This window comes from Dermacentor variabilis, chromosome 2 (genome assembly GCF_050947875.1).
Source record: "Dermacentor variabilis isolate Ectoservices chromosome 2, ASM5094787v1, whole genome shotgun sequence".
NCBI lineage: Eukaryota > Metazoa > Arthropoda > Arachnida > Ixodida > Ixodidae > Dermacentor > Dermacentor variabilis.
Window position 1 is genome coordinate 21434261 of NC_134569.1, and position 15113 is coordinate 21449373.

A 15113-nucleotide genomic window follows, 5' to 3' on the forward strand; every position below is an offset into this window, starting at 1 on the left:
TTATTGTATTTCTTTACAAATGTGCTCTCAGTGGCCAGAAGCAGAGGTGAACAAGTTCTTCTCTAATCGTCCTCGATGTGGAAATGTATTCGAGCTTTTATACATGCAGTGTTGAATGTTTATTTATTTATTTATTTATTTATTTATTTATTTATTTATTATCTTTATTTATTTATTTTTCTTTTTTCTTGTTTTGCGCGTGAGGTAGGTCCTACGACGGACGACCCCTTCACGAGCCAACTCTCGCTGGCGCAGGCGGCAGGCAGCTTCTTCCTCAGGAGTACGCACTACTCATGGTCGTCTCATAGTTGTAGCTGGGATGGAATGTGTGGAACCACTAATCCAAAGATTCGTATATTGGGCGCAAGGCCCACCACTGTAGATGCGGTTGCTGCAATCGTTTGGACGATTGTTGGATTGGTTTCACGATTGACGTGCTGCCGGCACTTCTTGCTGGCGCAAAAAGTGCGACAACGATGGCACAGGGTCCGCATAAACAGCTTTGCTGTAATTAAATCGGTCCGTCACGTAAGGCAATGAATGGCCCACACTCCCTTGAGCAACGGCTCGGACCCCCGTAAACGCGGCCTTCCCGTTACGACGACAGAAGTGAAATTCTAAGCTAGACTGACGAGCGACAACGGAGCCAGCTGCGAAGATGACGGCGCTCGAGCCATTGCTGCTGATGACAGCTTTAGCGAACTCCGACAACGACAGCACAGGGCCAGCATAAACAGCTTCGCTGTAAAACGGAGGCAACTCGGTAGCTCCGCGATGAAGCTGATGTGAGATTGACGCGAACGGCACCAATTTAGACGTCCTAAGCTAAGAAACTTGATGCACTTGAGATGACAGGAAAATATATCCCTAAAACATTGTGGATGTGACTAGCAAAACTCACATGAAATAAAAATTCATCTAATTCGCAAACTAACGAATAAAGTTTCTGCGCTTTAGAGTCTCTATTGATACACCTCGCAGAACTGCAATACGAACTTTTTTGTTCTGCGTAATACAGTTGTAAGCTTAACATTTCATGTCTTGTATTAAAAAGTTATGGTGATAATTAAACTATCTGCTGCGAAATGTCGCAAGGGCTTACCTGGTCGTTTTAAACGCAACGAAATTCATTCAAATTAGTTCAGCCGTTGTCTACCGTAAGCATTCCTGCTTTTCACATGCATGCATTCGAAGACGCAAATCGAAGTTTGCTCCGAGCTAAAGCTTCCTCTTGAGCTTCTTTCTATAGACACGAATGTAAAGTCATGGATCTGTCGTGAGGACATGGTCATACAAAGACAACAAGCAATGAAACACGTGCTAGATGGCGCAGTGACAACGGCCAGAAGACACCAAACTTGTAAGTCGTATAGGTGATTCATAGCTGCCATAACGTTTTCTGTATTACATTGTCCAGTTTTGTAGCCCCCCCCCCCCCCCCTCTGAAAATGCCACTTATAGCTCTTGCAGCGAACATATGTCCTTAGCATACTGAGTGCCCGGCCTGCATGTTTTTTCTTCGATTCGAAACTTCTCCACATTCGCGTTAAAATTCTTAGCTCCGTCTGAAGAACGAAGCACAAGCTCTTCAGCTCATATGTGACGCCTATAGGCCACTTTGCGACGCATATTTTTCGCGCAGCCTCCGTTAGACGCTCCTTCGTGCCGAGAGAATTAGTGCGGCAGTAACTTGGCAAGGCTTTCGTTTCCTCGTCGTTTCTTCTTCGTTGGTCCCTCGCCTACGATGTCGCAGCATTCCCGTAAGGCAACAGCGTCGGCGAGCCCCACCCCTGTATACGGCATCGTTGGCTCGCTGCCGGCTGCTGCTCGCACAGCGCTGCAGGTGTCCAAGCATCGGTTCCGATCAGCGCACAGAGCGTGCGCGCGTGCCCGCGCACGCACTTTTTCTTATGGGCTCTTATAAGGAATCGATTTCTGAGCGCGCGTGTGTGGACACGCCCGAGGTACCTGCATTCCTCGGCCGCAAGTGCGCGTGAGCAGCAGCCGCCAGCAAGCACGCACGCGAAGACGTCTAATGAACGCTCAGGCTCAAACTGGGAACCGCGGAAGTCCACAGGACCTGCTCGGAGCTTCGGTAAATGGGTCGGTCCTCGACGCTTGGTTTGTCCGGCTTGTACTGGCGCTATGCAGGAGAACGCGTCGGCTTACCGCGAACGCTCCCTCCGTTCCTCCACGATTGTCGCATCTGTGCTTGTTTGCCTACTGTTTTCGCCTGCACGCGAGAAGCGTATATGCCTCAAGCTCAGGAATCGGTGCAGCGTACCGAGCTGTGCAGCTCGCCGCGAATTTGTTATCTCTCTGTATTTTCTTTCTTTCGTTTCTTGAATTGTAATCACGTGAAAAGGGATTTTGTGCCTTCCGTGTCCCGTTCTCGCATTATTAGAGACCCAAAATTTCTTGCGAATAAAGGCAATACGGTTCACTGCACAATGAAAAAAGCTTATATATACATATATATACATATATATACATGTGTGTGTGTGTGTGTGTGTGTGTGTGTGTGTGTGTGTGTGTGTGTGTGTGTGTGTGTGTGTGTGTGTGTGTTTGTGTGTGTGAGTGAGTGAGTGAGTGAGTGAGTGAGTGAGTGAGTGAGTGAGTGAGTGAGTGAGTGAGTGAGTGAGTGAACGTGCGTGCGTGCGTGTGCGTGCGTGCGCGTGTGTGCGTGTGCGTGCGTGTGCGTGTGTGCGTGTGCGTGCGTGTGCGTGTGCGCGTGTGCGTGCGTGCGTGCGTGCGCGTGTGTGCGTGTGTGTGCGTGCGTGTGCGTGCGTGTGCGTGCGTGCACGTGTGCGTGCGCGTGCGTGCGCGTGTGTGCGTGTGCGTGCGTGCGTGCGCGTGTGCGTGCGCGTGTGCGTGCGTGCGTGCGTGCGTGCACGCGCGCGCGCGTGTGTGTGTGTCGAGATTTAAAATCCCCTTCCATGAAGTTTCGCAGCTTTCTTTTCGCGCTGACTGCATCAGAACCTGGATGGTGCTGAAGCACGATATACACAATCACGCGGCGTAGGGGATGCTTCTCGACTCAAAGACAAGAATGTCACAAATGTGTATGTAACTGACGCTAAACGTTATAGTTGGTCTGTTCTTTAACATTGAAGCAACAATCTAATTTATCTTTGTTAAGGAGACGAACTTGTTCCTTAGTATAGTTAGTATAAGTAAAGGGCGACTGAGATACCTATCACGCTGCTTCACTGCTACTCTGCCTGTCTCCTCATCTCTGAAAATGCACTCGACGAGGTCTGGTGCAGCGTAAAACCCAGCCATGCGCGGCCATAATCCATTCTTCTGTATATCACTTTTCGGCGATCTGCCCGTGAACGTGCAGCGCCTTTTCGTTCAAGGACATTTGCCAGCGACTGCCTTTGATGGATTCCTTTCTATGACGACCACAGACTGCGAAAAATTGAAAGGATGCAAAAATGAATATAAAATACTGATCCGATACTGGTTAACTCTTTATTCCGTTCCCTCACTCTTCCTTTTTCTTTCTTCTTCTTCGTTCAGTCTGCTTTATCCTATTTCTTTCGCTTGGGACACTAGAACATAGAGAACCAGGACTGCGCGCGAAACTTAGTTTTGAAGTCTTTCACCCTGTTCAATATTACGCAAACATATCGGGTGGGTGTACCTTACTCTAATAGCGAAGATAATTTTAATTTACAAATTTACAACAATCTTTTTTCTGTCGGAACTTTCTGGCACAAGCAACACAACGTGTTTACACATTTACTTTTTGCCCTATGATGAAAGCCTTCAAACACGCTGTTCGTGATAAAGTGCCCATCCGGGACTGCGAATCGTTAAGCGAGACTCGAGCCATCTATACGGGTTCTTCTACGCACCCAGAACAGCCGTAAGACGAAGGCGTTACAAGCGCCTTCAGGAGCGAAGTATAGCATATATAAATGACTTCCTCGATCGATACCGATCGTCATAGCTCTGAACAACGCTGCTCACGTGCCAAGTTCGGCGCGGACGACATGCTCTGTGCCGACGCTCATTCTTTTAGCGCGAATGTAGCAAACACCGAGGCGAGTTTGGTGGCATTACCTACAGGGTGCATCAATAGCCGCCATTTATGCGACGCCCCAGGTTTGCGAGGGGACGAAGGGGATTATATTGCGTCGCGTTTCCTTTTATTTTTTTCCACTGGTCCTTCCGCGTTCCCGGCGACTTAGGGTGCGAGCGAGCGGGTGGCTTTCAGGCGTGTTTGCACGCGGAGGAAGTACTGCTGCGCCGTCCGTACAGAAACGGGATTTCGGGGTCGCCGTGTTATCTCTGCGCCTCGCAGGGCCTGGGCTCATTGGGTCGCTTCTCGAAGCGGTGTCATCCTCCGCTGCAGTTAGCGGGAGCTTCATCTGCAGGCGACGGGGGCCTCCGAGAGGTGCGCGACGATGACTATAAACTGCATCAATCCAGGAGCCCGTGCGAGCCAGACGGCGTGTTTACAGGAAGCCCATGCATGAACGGAAGGCTCGTGCGCGGAGAACCGCGACGCGCATGCATATTCCTGCCCCGGCACTGCGTCGAATGGAGGAGCCCTTTTATGTGACGAACCAAATCGAACCGCCTTCACGCATTTGAGCGGCGCTTCAGGGGCTTGCTTCTATACATACTGTATGCAACGCTACGGCTCGTCTCTCACAAGTGGCATTTTGCGGTTGCTCTGAGTGGAAGTCGAAGGAAACTGGCCTGTCAGTGAAGACGGGTGTACCTGTCGCTCCAGTGCGGCTTGTTGTATACGGTTTCCTGCTCTGGCATTTGATGGGGAAAGCGAGCGTGACCTGACCTCTGCGCTTCTTTTCTTATTTCGCGCGTCTGCAGCACCAGACAGACACTGACAAAGTGGGAGGAAAGGCTTGTTTCGGTAGGGGTCGCTTTTTTTCCGGCTAAGGCATCTGCTTTGAAAGAAGGCGTGGAGCTGTAGAGCATGTATTACTTGATTTCCCAAACTATAAATAAGCCGTGTAATGCCTCACGTATGGTCTATGATACAAGTTATTTGCTATCGAGGCGAGCTTGGTTGTTCTGTGTAACAAGTGTGTCACGAAGTTTTAAAGGAAACTTAAATGGGTTTCTCAGAAATAGAGCTTCGCAGTTGAAGAAGAAATGACTTGGAGCCACGTTTTGAAAAGATTTTGAAGCCTTCTTCACTGGCTCGGACACCGCCACTCCGCAATAATCGCCCTATGCGTCCGCTCTGCGTGACATGATAAAAAAAAATATGGCAGTCTTGACCGAAGGGTGAAGCACTTGCTGTAATAGCAAGGCGTAGCGTTACGCTTGAACTTGTCAGGTGGTGTTCAACCTGTGCGCGGGTTCGACTAACGCGGACGCGGCATGCGCGAGTATGTCAAAATTTCTGGCACCCTTAAAACTGTAACACGCCGTGTAAGGCCTGTAATGACCTTGCACAGGCACCACTACGCTGCCCGTAAAGAACCGTGCCAGTAAAATTACATCACTTTCAGATTTGAGCACTAATATTGCTTTGCACTTTTAATATTTAATAATCTGATAAGCTTTAAGATAAAATACATGAGCTGTGAATGTTCTGTTTCGTGACAGTTGTTCATGGGCTACCATTCTCAACATTTTGAGGAATAAGTTAGCTAAGAATGTAAGACCTGGTATGAGTAACACTAGGTACGTAATGGTGGAGCAATATAACCCGCATATATACGGCATGGACAAGCATATAGCATACATATACCTAACGATATGCGGATAAGAACGGCGACTACGGCGAAAATTCGCTTGGAGTGTCCATAAAATTGCTATTCCAATAAAAAGAATGGAAAATGAAAAGAGACCTTTAATGCAGCCTCTAGCCTGGAAATCAAACCATGGCACTACCACCTCTCCCGAGCGGTCTCGCTATTCACTGACGTAAACAAAACGATAGCAAAAAGTACGACGAAGGAGAATTAAAATGCAGATTTAAATGCAGAAACAATGATTAGTCAAAACAATGAATGCTCTGTGAAAATCCACAAGATCTGGGAAGGTTCATGAAATGTAAATAAATAGTGTATTCTATTTGTACTAGTGTGCTTGACTCGGCTGGTTGGTACACGTTGAAGTGTATAAAACAAGGAAAAGAAGGCACATAAACATTAGACAACAGACAGCGCCGTGCCTGTCTTGTATTCCTTATGTCCCGTCTTTATGACCCGCTGCTCGATTCTCTTCGTTTGTAGTTTCGCGCTACATTCGGGTAAGTACAAACCGGATACCTTTCGTGAATCTTCTTCCGCCTTGCAACTGATTACGCTGATTCTTTTCTAGTTTTGTGCTCTGGAAGGGGCTTTCGAGAGCAGGGAGAAAGAGAGAGATAGAAATGAGATGTGAAAGGCGGGGAGGTTAACCGGAACACAAGCATCCATTTGGCTGCCCTGTACTGGGGAGGGGTAAGGAGAGAAAGATGAAAAAGAAAGCAAATCATGAAGTTGCATGCTGTTCATACGACATGCTCAAAGTGCGCACTAAAGCAATATTGAAAAGGCTGCAATTATTTTTGTTCATTTCTTGATGGCTGCAGCAAAGCAGTAATGCAGGCGAGAGAGAAACGTGAACGTTACAGAGAAAGGTAACACCACGGAGTTCCTTACAACTAACCAAAAGGAAAAGATGAGCTGCGGTATATACAAGGAAATGTTGAGAATTTGGGTTCTTCGTGTTGGCACCTTTATCAGGGAGCCAGGACACCCTGAAGGAATGCCTGGCGGCGGATGTTCCGTCAGTCATAATGGTTTGTTTTGCACTAGAACAACGTGTAAGGATGGCGCTTTTCTTGCTGTATTTTTACCAAAAGACTTGTTAGTGAAGCGTGTGCACTCACACTTGTGTGTACAGTTATATTACATGTGAACAGTGCACCACCGGTGAGTCGCTAAACTTGGAGAAAAGACGTGATCGTTAATCTGGCCCTGCCTGTTCTCCCGCTTTTCACCTTACCTTCCCGCTTCCTTCGTTTAATTTTTATATTGTAAAAGAACAAACTTAAATTCAAGATGTACCATGAACGGGAAAAATTGTGTCTATGTGAAAGCGTAGATACTACAGAGGGAACACATGCGGCTTTCTCACAGGAAGGAATATCAAAAGAAGCAACGATTGTTATGAAGTCTCATTCATAAAACGAAAAAGAAAAGAATAAAAGAGAGAGAAAACCTTCAATTGCGTAGCAATGGCCATGCTACAGTCAAAAAGTCACGTTCAAGGAAAGCTGATCCTCCAGTATTCTGGCATCCAGCACCCTTTCAGAATCTCGCATAGGCGGATGCGCCAGATTAATCTATGGGTAATATCGTAAGAAACTGTATAAGGAACACGACAATTAGTACGAAGAAAACGAAGCACTGTCCTTCAGTGCTGTAGAATGTTTTTAGACGTCGTCATGACTAGGAACTTAAGCGAACAGTGCTTATACGAGCATTATCTTAACTTTAAGAGCTTTGCGAACATAAGAGCTATACGCGAACGTCGTGCCCGCGTTGTGGCAAAGTGTAGTCACTCAGATGTTTTTCATTTCCCTGTATTTCGTTTTTGGACAAGCAGTTTTAAGAAATACAACAAAATATAACAAAGAGAACCAAAAGAATGAATGAATGAATGAATGAATGAATGAATGAATGAATGAATGAATGAATGAATGAATGAATGAATGAATGAATGAATGAGCGTGAGTTTCTCAAGAAATGACGCCACAAATACCAATTCCATTGAAGATTCACGAAAACAAACAAACTAAAGCAATTACGGCAGAACTCATCTCACGATGACTGTTAACGGTAATGCGAGTAGCACTTAAGCAATGTAGCGGCGGACCACATTCCTGAAGTCGCGTTTATCTAATACGTGTAGTTGTAACAGTGTAGTAACGTCGATGGATAAGTTGTGCAGAGTTCAAGTAACCTATTTTAGTAAAAAGAAAGTGAAAATAAAAAAAGGAGACCTTATAATGATGACGGCTGAACACCTTTTCGCTTGAGGATCCAAAGAAAGAAAGAAAGAAAGAAAGAAAGAAAGAAAGAAAGAAAGAAAGAAAGAAAGAAAGAAAGAAAGAAAGAAAGAAAGAAAGAAAGAAAGAAAGAAAGAAAGAAAGAAAGAAAGAAATGCATCCGTGCACCTAGCTTCAAGCAAGAGCGGTGTGATCAGAAATTCTTGCAATCCGGCCTGCGCGAGTATTGCCAGTTGGTGGCTTCGAGAAGCACTGGCAAGCTTCTATTATTCTCCTCAAACTGAGGTCACTACCGTGCAAATCATAAAGCCATTGAAGCGTAAAATAGAGTCACTGGAGTAAAAATGGCGAGGAAGGAAGATACTCGAGCGACTAGTTCCCGGCTTCATTACAATACAAAAGGCGGAGTCAGGAAGCTTGTTCAAGGAAAAATAAAAATGAGCAAAACGCGGAAGGCTCACCACATGCGATTTTTCTCGCACTACCATGCGGAAGTTTTGACCAGTGGAAAACAGTGGCTTTGGCCACCCCATGCAGCGTCGATAAGAGACATGCGGACCGACATCGGCACTCAAGCAGCTCGTTACCATTGTATCGAGATCGCTTTGAACGCGTACGATTCTTTTCTTTTTTCTTGTATTACACTCTCGAGTCCACTGAAGCTTGACCACTACGAGAGCCGTCCTTCGTTTACGACCGGGCACGTGGGCTGCGGAAAGTCGGCCTTAGAACGCTACCCGAAGACCGGGAGCGTCTCAACCAATATGAGGACGTCTCATGCGCGTCGGCCAACTCCGCAGACAGCTCGGTGTGCCATCTTTCGCCCTCTCCATTTCTGTGCCCCAGCGCAGAGTGAGCCTCGAGATCGAATCCATGATCCTTCGGCTTTCGTTTCTTGCGGTCCTCGAGTCATTCGTGTTTTTTTTTTTTTTTTTTTTTTTTTTTGCCGCATCGCAACCGGGTGCATGCGCTTATATTGCCGTCTGCCGACTCGCGGCGTGTCTCACCCAACGGCACTTCCTCGATACGAAGAGGGCAGCTTTTCTTGCAGACCTAGAAATGTCAGTGTGCCTTGCAAGCCGTGTGTTGCGCAGGCAAAGTAAACACGGGGAAATGAAAACGACATGCTGGAGTGAGCGAGCAGCACCTTCGCGCGTGCACAAATAAGCCGCGAGCGACCGGCTTTAAGGGTGGTGTCTAGGCTGATGACCCGATCGTGCGATCTCGCGTAACGAGAAAGTTCGCCGAGATGCGGTGCGGCGTGGATCAGATGCGATCGATTCGGCGTCGCTTGCCCTGCGCGGAGGCGAAAGCCGAAATGAGGAAATGGCGCACATTGATCGCGGACGGCGATCTGCATGTGACAGAGCGGCCGCGAAACGAACGGCGCACGCAGCTGCACGTGTACCAGGCCAAGGCAGCAGGCAAGAGGAGAAGCGAAAGCGGGTTAACTCCAAAGAAATTTGGTCCGCTGCCCTCTGATAGGGCAAAGGGGACGCGCGAAGCGAAACCAGTCTGTGCCGTTGTCTCCACAGCAGCCTCCACAAGGTGAAGGTCCTAGAGAAGGCGCAGATGTAACCATCTCGCTTTGGCTCGTGAACGTGGGTGAACTGGTATTGATGATACGTCTAGAAGTTCATTTAATGAATGAAAATTCGTTTCTGAAAGAGCTCAGTGGCTATGGCGTTGAGCTGCTGAGCACGAGATCACGGTTTCGATTACCGGCCCCTATACGCGGCCCTATAAATGCGAGAGGTAACCACAGGTGGCGGTCAGCACTGATCCCTCCACTGCGGCGTCGCCCATAAATGTGTCGTCTCTCTGTCGCTCTCTCTGTGCTTTTCTTATTTATCTGTCTGTGTACTCTTAACCCTTCCCCAGTGCAGGGTAGCAAGCTGGATGGTATCCTGCCGGTTAACCTTCCCGCCTGTCTCATATATATATATATATATATCCCGCTATACAGTTTCAGGACGTTAAGCACCACAATTTTCTTTCTTAAATATTCCATTTGGTTATGAACCGTCACTGCCCTCTCGGAAAAAGTTTACGACTTAGCTGTTTAAAAGCGCCCAAATTCACACACAGAGACCATAGACAAGAAAAACGCAACTTGTTTGCAAGCTTGCAAGCTTTTTGTTTCTTCCCCTGCATTCTTTTTAAAAACAAATGCTAAAGTGTGGAGAATGATGATGATGATGATGATGATGATGATGATGATGATGATGATGATGATGATGATGATGATGATGATGAGGAGGACGACGACGACGACGACGACGACGACGACGACGACGACGACGACGACGACGACGACGACGACGGCGGCGGCGGCGGCGGCGGCGGCGGCGGCACATAATCTTGCACGGGTAGCTCGTTGACCCGTAATAACCTTATGGGTGCGCTAACCCCAGTTACCGGCTCAGATTTTCAGACTGAACAAGCTTGCACTCAGCGCTACCACCATGCGAAGACCAACATCGAAGCCAGTATTGATCCATTTAGCTTTATATTGTAGAAAAAGACGCTCACCCAGCTTGCCAGGAGTGATGTCGAACTGCGATGGACCATCGGAGACAAACTGCGGACTGGAGCAAATTTCCTGCAGATATGAGAGCAAAGAACGCCGAGCATTGATTGCAATGCATACTCACCAGCCTATATAACCGCCTGTGACTAACTCAGCGATGAAAACTTGTCTGTGTAACTGTTTAAAGTGTGAACTTCTCTCTCCTTTCTCCTCTTTCAATCCCCTTTCCAGCTTCCCCATTGCAGGGTAGCCTACCGGGCTCAGCCTGGTTAACATCCCCGTCTGTCCCTTATGATCTCTCTCTCTCTCTCTCTCGATAACTTTTGTTATGCACAATATGTCCTGCTACCGTAACCACTGCATTTTGATCAAGGTACAAGAGCAAAAAATCATGAGTGCGATTGATTGTTTTACTTACACTCGTGTTCACTGAAGCGCACAACGTTAGAATTAACCAGAACTGTAGTGTACTTGAAGATTCGAGTAACTCGCGCTAAGAGAACTGCCGAACACAATTTTGTCGCGACGTCGTAACCCATATCTTCTTTGTTCGAACTCTATAGCCCTAATGTTTGCGAGTGAAAACGTTAAACAATAGCACTTGAGCATACATTATTTTGCATATGCAGTCGAGCCATTTATATAGAGCATGAACTGTTCGAATCGTTACTTGCGCGAAACAGTAAAAATACATGAGCACAAAAGGTTTCTAAAGTGTTAACAACTCTTTACTGCACATTATACGCATTACATGGCAAAAAAATTTTAAAAAAACATAGATAGCCAGCTCTGACGTATCCTACCTTCCCATGTTTCTACATATAAATAAACATAAATAAATAAAAAAGTCACAGTGATACCTACGACATTTCACGATGCATCGACTTTTAGTCACTGAGAAAATATTGGTGCTATCAGACTGCGTTTTCAAAATTACAGCTCCAACTGACAGCTCCAACTGACCTGCGGCTAAAGATCCTCAATCGGCTGCCGTAAATAAAATGTTTCCGCGAAATTGAACGGTTGGTTGGCCGAACGCGAGTAGGGGAGTACCGAGTCGTCGAGCTCACCTTAGGCCTGAGCCAGGTGAACTTGAAGGGTGGAGTCTGGTGATAGAAGACGGAGTTCTGGCTGGCCGGGAAGTCTGGGTCCTCGAAGAGTGCTGGACCATCGCCGTTGGCGCACTTCAGCAGGCTCTTCTTGATCTTCTCCAGCTCGGACATGGCGGTCGCCGCGCCACCCTGCTGGGGAAACCTGCAGTCGCGGAAAAAACGATGCAACTAGCTCAGCCCTCCAACTGCTGCACGTTTTGCAACAGTCCTAAGCTATAGCCCTGCAGCCGAAGCTCTTACGGCAATATGGGTGGCCCAACTTTTAACACGTCTTATTGCGCAGTCATACGATTATCAATAGCTTGTCATTATTATAGATTATCAATAGCTACTTGACATTGTAATCATTGGAAAGCCGGTGGGTAGCTTTAATAGGCAACTTGGCCGAGCGCAAGCACAGAAGAGCCAGGAGGCGATACTGTGCCAGTTAAGATACGTGCATGCCGTTTATGTTATTCGGGCAGGAAATACCGCTTCTTGAATCGGGCTCACGCAGCCGCCTGTGCATGTGAAATATTTTGTATAGCATGGTCCAATACCAGCTGTGGTGGCTTAGCCACTATGGTGTGGCGCTGCTAAGCCCGAGATCACGGAACCGAATCCCGGCCGCGGCGGCCCCATTTAAATAGGGGCGAAACGCAAGATCGCCCTTGTCCTGTGCAATGGGGGCACATTAATGATTCTTAGAGGTCAAAATTAATACGGAGTCCCCCAATATGAGGCACGCCGTATTGGGGGACTCCGTATTAATTTTAATCATCCGTATTTTATCCGTATTTTAATCCGTATTAATCATAATCAAATCGTAGTTTTGGCACATAAAATCCCAGAATTCAATTCAATTCAGCATGGTCCAACACAGAGAGGCCACCGCGCATGCCCGCGAAGCGCATTTCAAGTAGAGAGAAAACGATACCTGTGGACGCAGAACGCACTGTGGGCGAATGTATGCTGGCAGCGCTTCCTGCGTCTGTGAGAGAGGCTCCTTTCGTGACACATGCATACTCCGTGCACCCTTTCCACGCGCTACCGACAAAATCGTCAGTGCTTTCGCAGGTATGCGGTCCGTCTGTGGCGTTGTCTGCTCTGATACACGTTTCCGAAACTCAGAAAGCCAGGCCGCGTGTTCGTGTATTCCGTCTCACACTGGACTTCACTGTACATCCTTGCCAATGGACCAAGATACTTGTCGCTGTGCATATACCGCGAAGGTCTGCACAAACTACGTAAACGATAAACTGGACACATCAGGGCTCGTATGAAAAAAAAAAAAAACCACTTACGCTAGAACTGTTTGAACGAACGCGAGTCAGTCAATCATAACGACAAACATATTAGCGAAGTCGCTCAGCCAACAGCAAATAGCACTTACGAATGAATATCTTCGTGAACTCGGCCCCAGATGCCCACTCACGTTCGGGCGAATCCGAATTTTGACTTTGAACCCGGTTCTTGAATAAAGTTTATTCTTTCTCTCTCTCGCCACTCACGCTGGAAAGTGCTATGTTTCTCTTCCGTGTGCTTTTTTTCTTTATTTTACGTAAATGAGTGCTTGTCGTGAAGTTAACGAGCTGCATATAATTCCAGTAAGGATTCATCTCACCCCCCATCCTTTCATTCACGCGAGAATTTACTGATGTGTAGAAGTCGATGACATGTTTGCTGCCAACATCACTAATATAATAATGCATTGTTAATTCTACTCACGCTCACTGTGCCCCTTTTCCAAGATATGAATGGCGTGTCGATCAACTATTTGGCTTATGCTACACCTCCAATCAAAGGCGATGACCAGAAGAGAACTTTCTGATGATATCCGGTTTTTTTTTTGTTATCCAGTGAAACCTCACTTTGAGGAGAGAAAGAGTAAAATTGGCCAAGAAGAAACAAGCCAACCTAGACGCGGTAAGGGTAAAAGTAGACCAATTCAGGTTGGCACTTGCAGACCGAACACCATAGATTTTATAATCGTATCTTACATCGTGAATTTCAATTTTCTTTCTTTTTTAGCAGCTTCGCTAACGTTACCTAGGACACATGGTATGTCAGGAAAACTGATGATAAAGAAGGTAATATTAACAAAAAAGAATACGAAGCAGTGTAATATAGAGAAACTAGACGGATCCGTAAAGAATAGTTTAGCTAGATTCAAATTAAATTAAATTATGAGGTTTTACGTGCTAGAACCACGATCTGATTATGAAGCACACCGTAGTGCGGACTTCGGATATCTGGACATCCTGGGGTTCTTTAACGTGCACCTAAATCTAAGTACGCGGATGCTTTCGCATTTTGCCCCCCTCGAAATGCGGCCGCCGTGGCCAGGATTAGTTTGGCTAGGAATGTCGACATGTACGACAATTATAGTGACTAAGGTATCCATGACCATGGATAACGTATAGGGCATGTAGAAATGGTCTCGTTCGCAGAAATGTCCAAAATTCCAGTACGTCATATAACTTGGCACGTGAACTGTTAGCTAACTGATGTTGCTAGACGGTCCGTAACAGCCGTGAAAAGCAGTTGTTTGCAACATAGTCCCAAAACTCTTTGCAGTATATTTTGTTACTACAAAAAAAAGAAAAAAAAAAGAAATTAAGAAAGGAAGAGAAAAAGAAAGAAAGGAAGAAAGCAAGCAAGAAAGAAAGAAGAGAAAGCGCGAATGCTTAAGCGTTAGCTGTGCAATGTTTGGGTTAGGCATTATCGCCGTCGAGCTCGCGGAATCGCTTGGAGCCTGAAGGTCCCATTTCTACCATGACGTTTCGCCGTAAAAGATGTTTTATAGCTATTCTCGTTTAAACTATGCTATATATAATCCTTTCCGATGCTCGAGCGCTCGGTCGCTTTCTAAGCATACACTGGCGCAGCCGAAGGAGCTGTGACGACGACAGCATGAGGACAAAGGAATGACGACGAGTGTATGACAACGATGGCTTCACGACGACTATGTGACAATGATGGAGTGAGACGACAGCGTGACGACGACGGCATGACGATAATTGGATGAATAATCTGGGATAACGACGATGAAAAGACCAGAACGGCATCACGACGACGGTATGACAACGAATGTGTGACGACGACTGTATGACGGCGGCGGCGTGACAACGGCGTTACAATCAAGATTGAATGACGATAGCATGATTATGGTGGAATGACGTCGATGTAACAGAGAAGTCAATATGACGAAGACGGCATGACGGCAATGTATGAGAACGAATGCATGATGACGATGGCATGACGAAGACGGCGTGACGATAACTGTATGGCGGCGACTGTATGGCGGCGACTGTATGACGGCGATGGCGTGATGACAATGGCATGATAACGATGACGTGAGAACGACCACGTGACGAAGACTCTATGACTAGAATTGGATGGCCTGAGATAGCGTCACGACGACGGCGTGACGGCGAGGGCACATACCCAGCGGCTATAAAACAAGCGACATACACCCGCGGCAACTCTTGACTGCACTATCTCCGGAATC

General features: G+C 46.9%; 1 protein-coding gene across 1 annotated transcript in view; it reads right to left on the bottom strand.

The window, feature by feature from the left end:
• CalpC (calpain C) overlaps positions 1-15113 on the bottom strand; it is a 99156-nt gene that overhangs the window by 57440 nt on the left and 26603 nt on the right. The window contains exons 2-3 of the mRNA XM_075679882.1: positions 11582-11765; positions 10514-10583 (exon numbers count right to left, since the gene is read on the bottom strand). Coding sequence (XP_075535997.1) covers positions 10514-10583; positions 11582-11734 — 223 coding nt within the window. The 5' untranslated portion in view covers positions 11735-11765. The remainder of the gene's footprint in view (positions 1-10513; positions 10584-11581; positions 11766-15113) is intronic.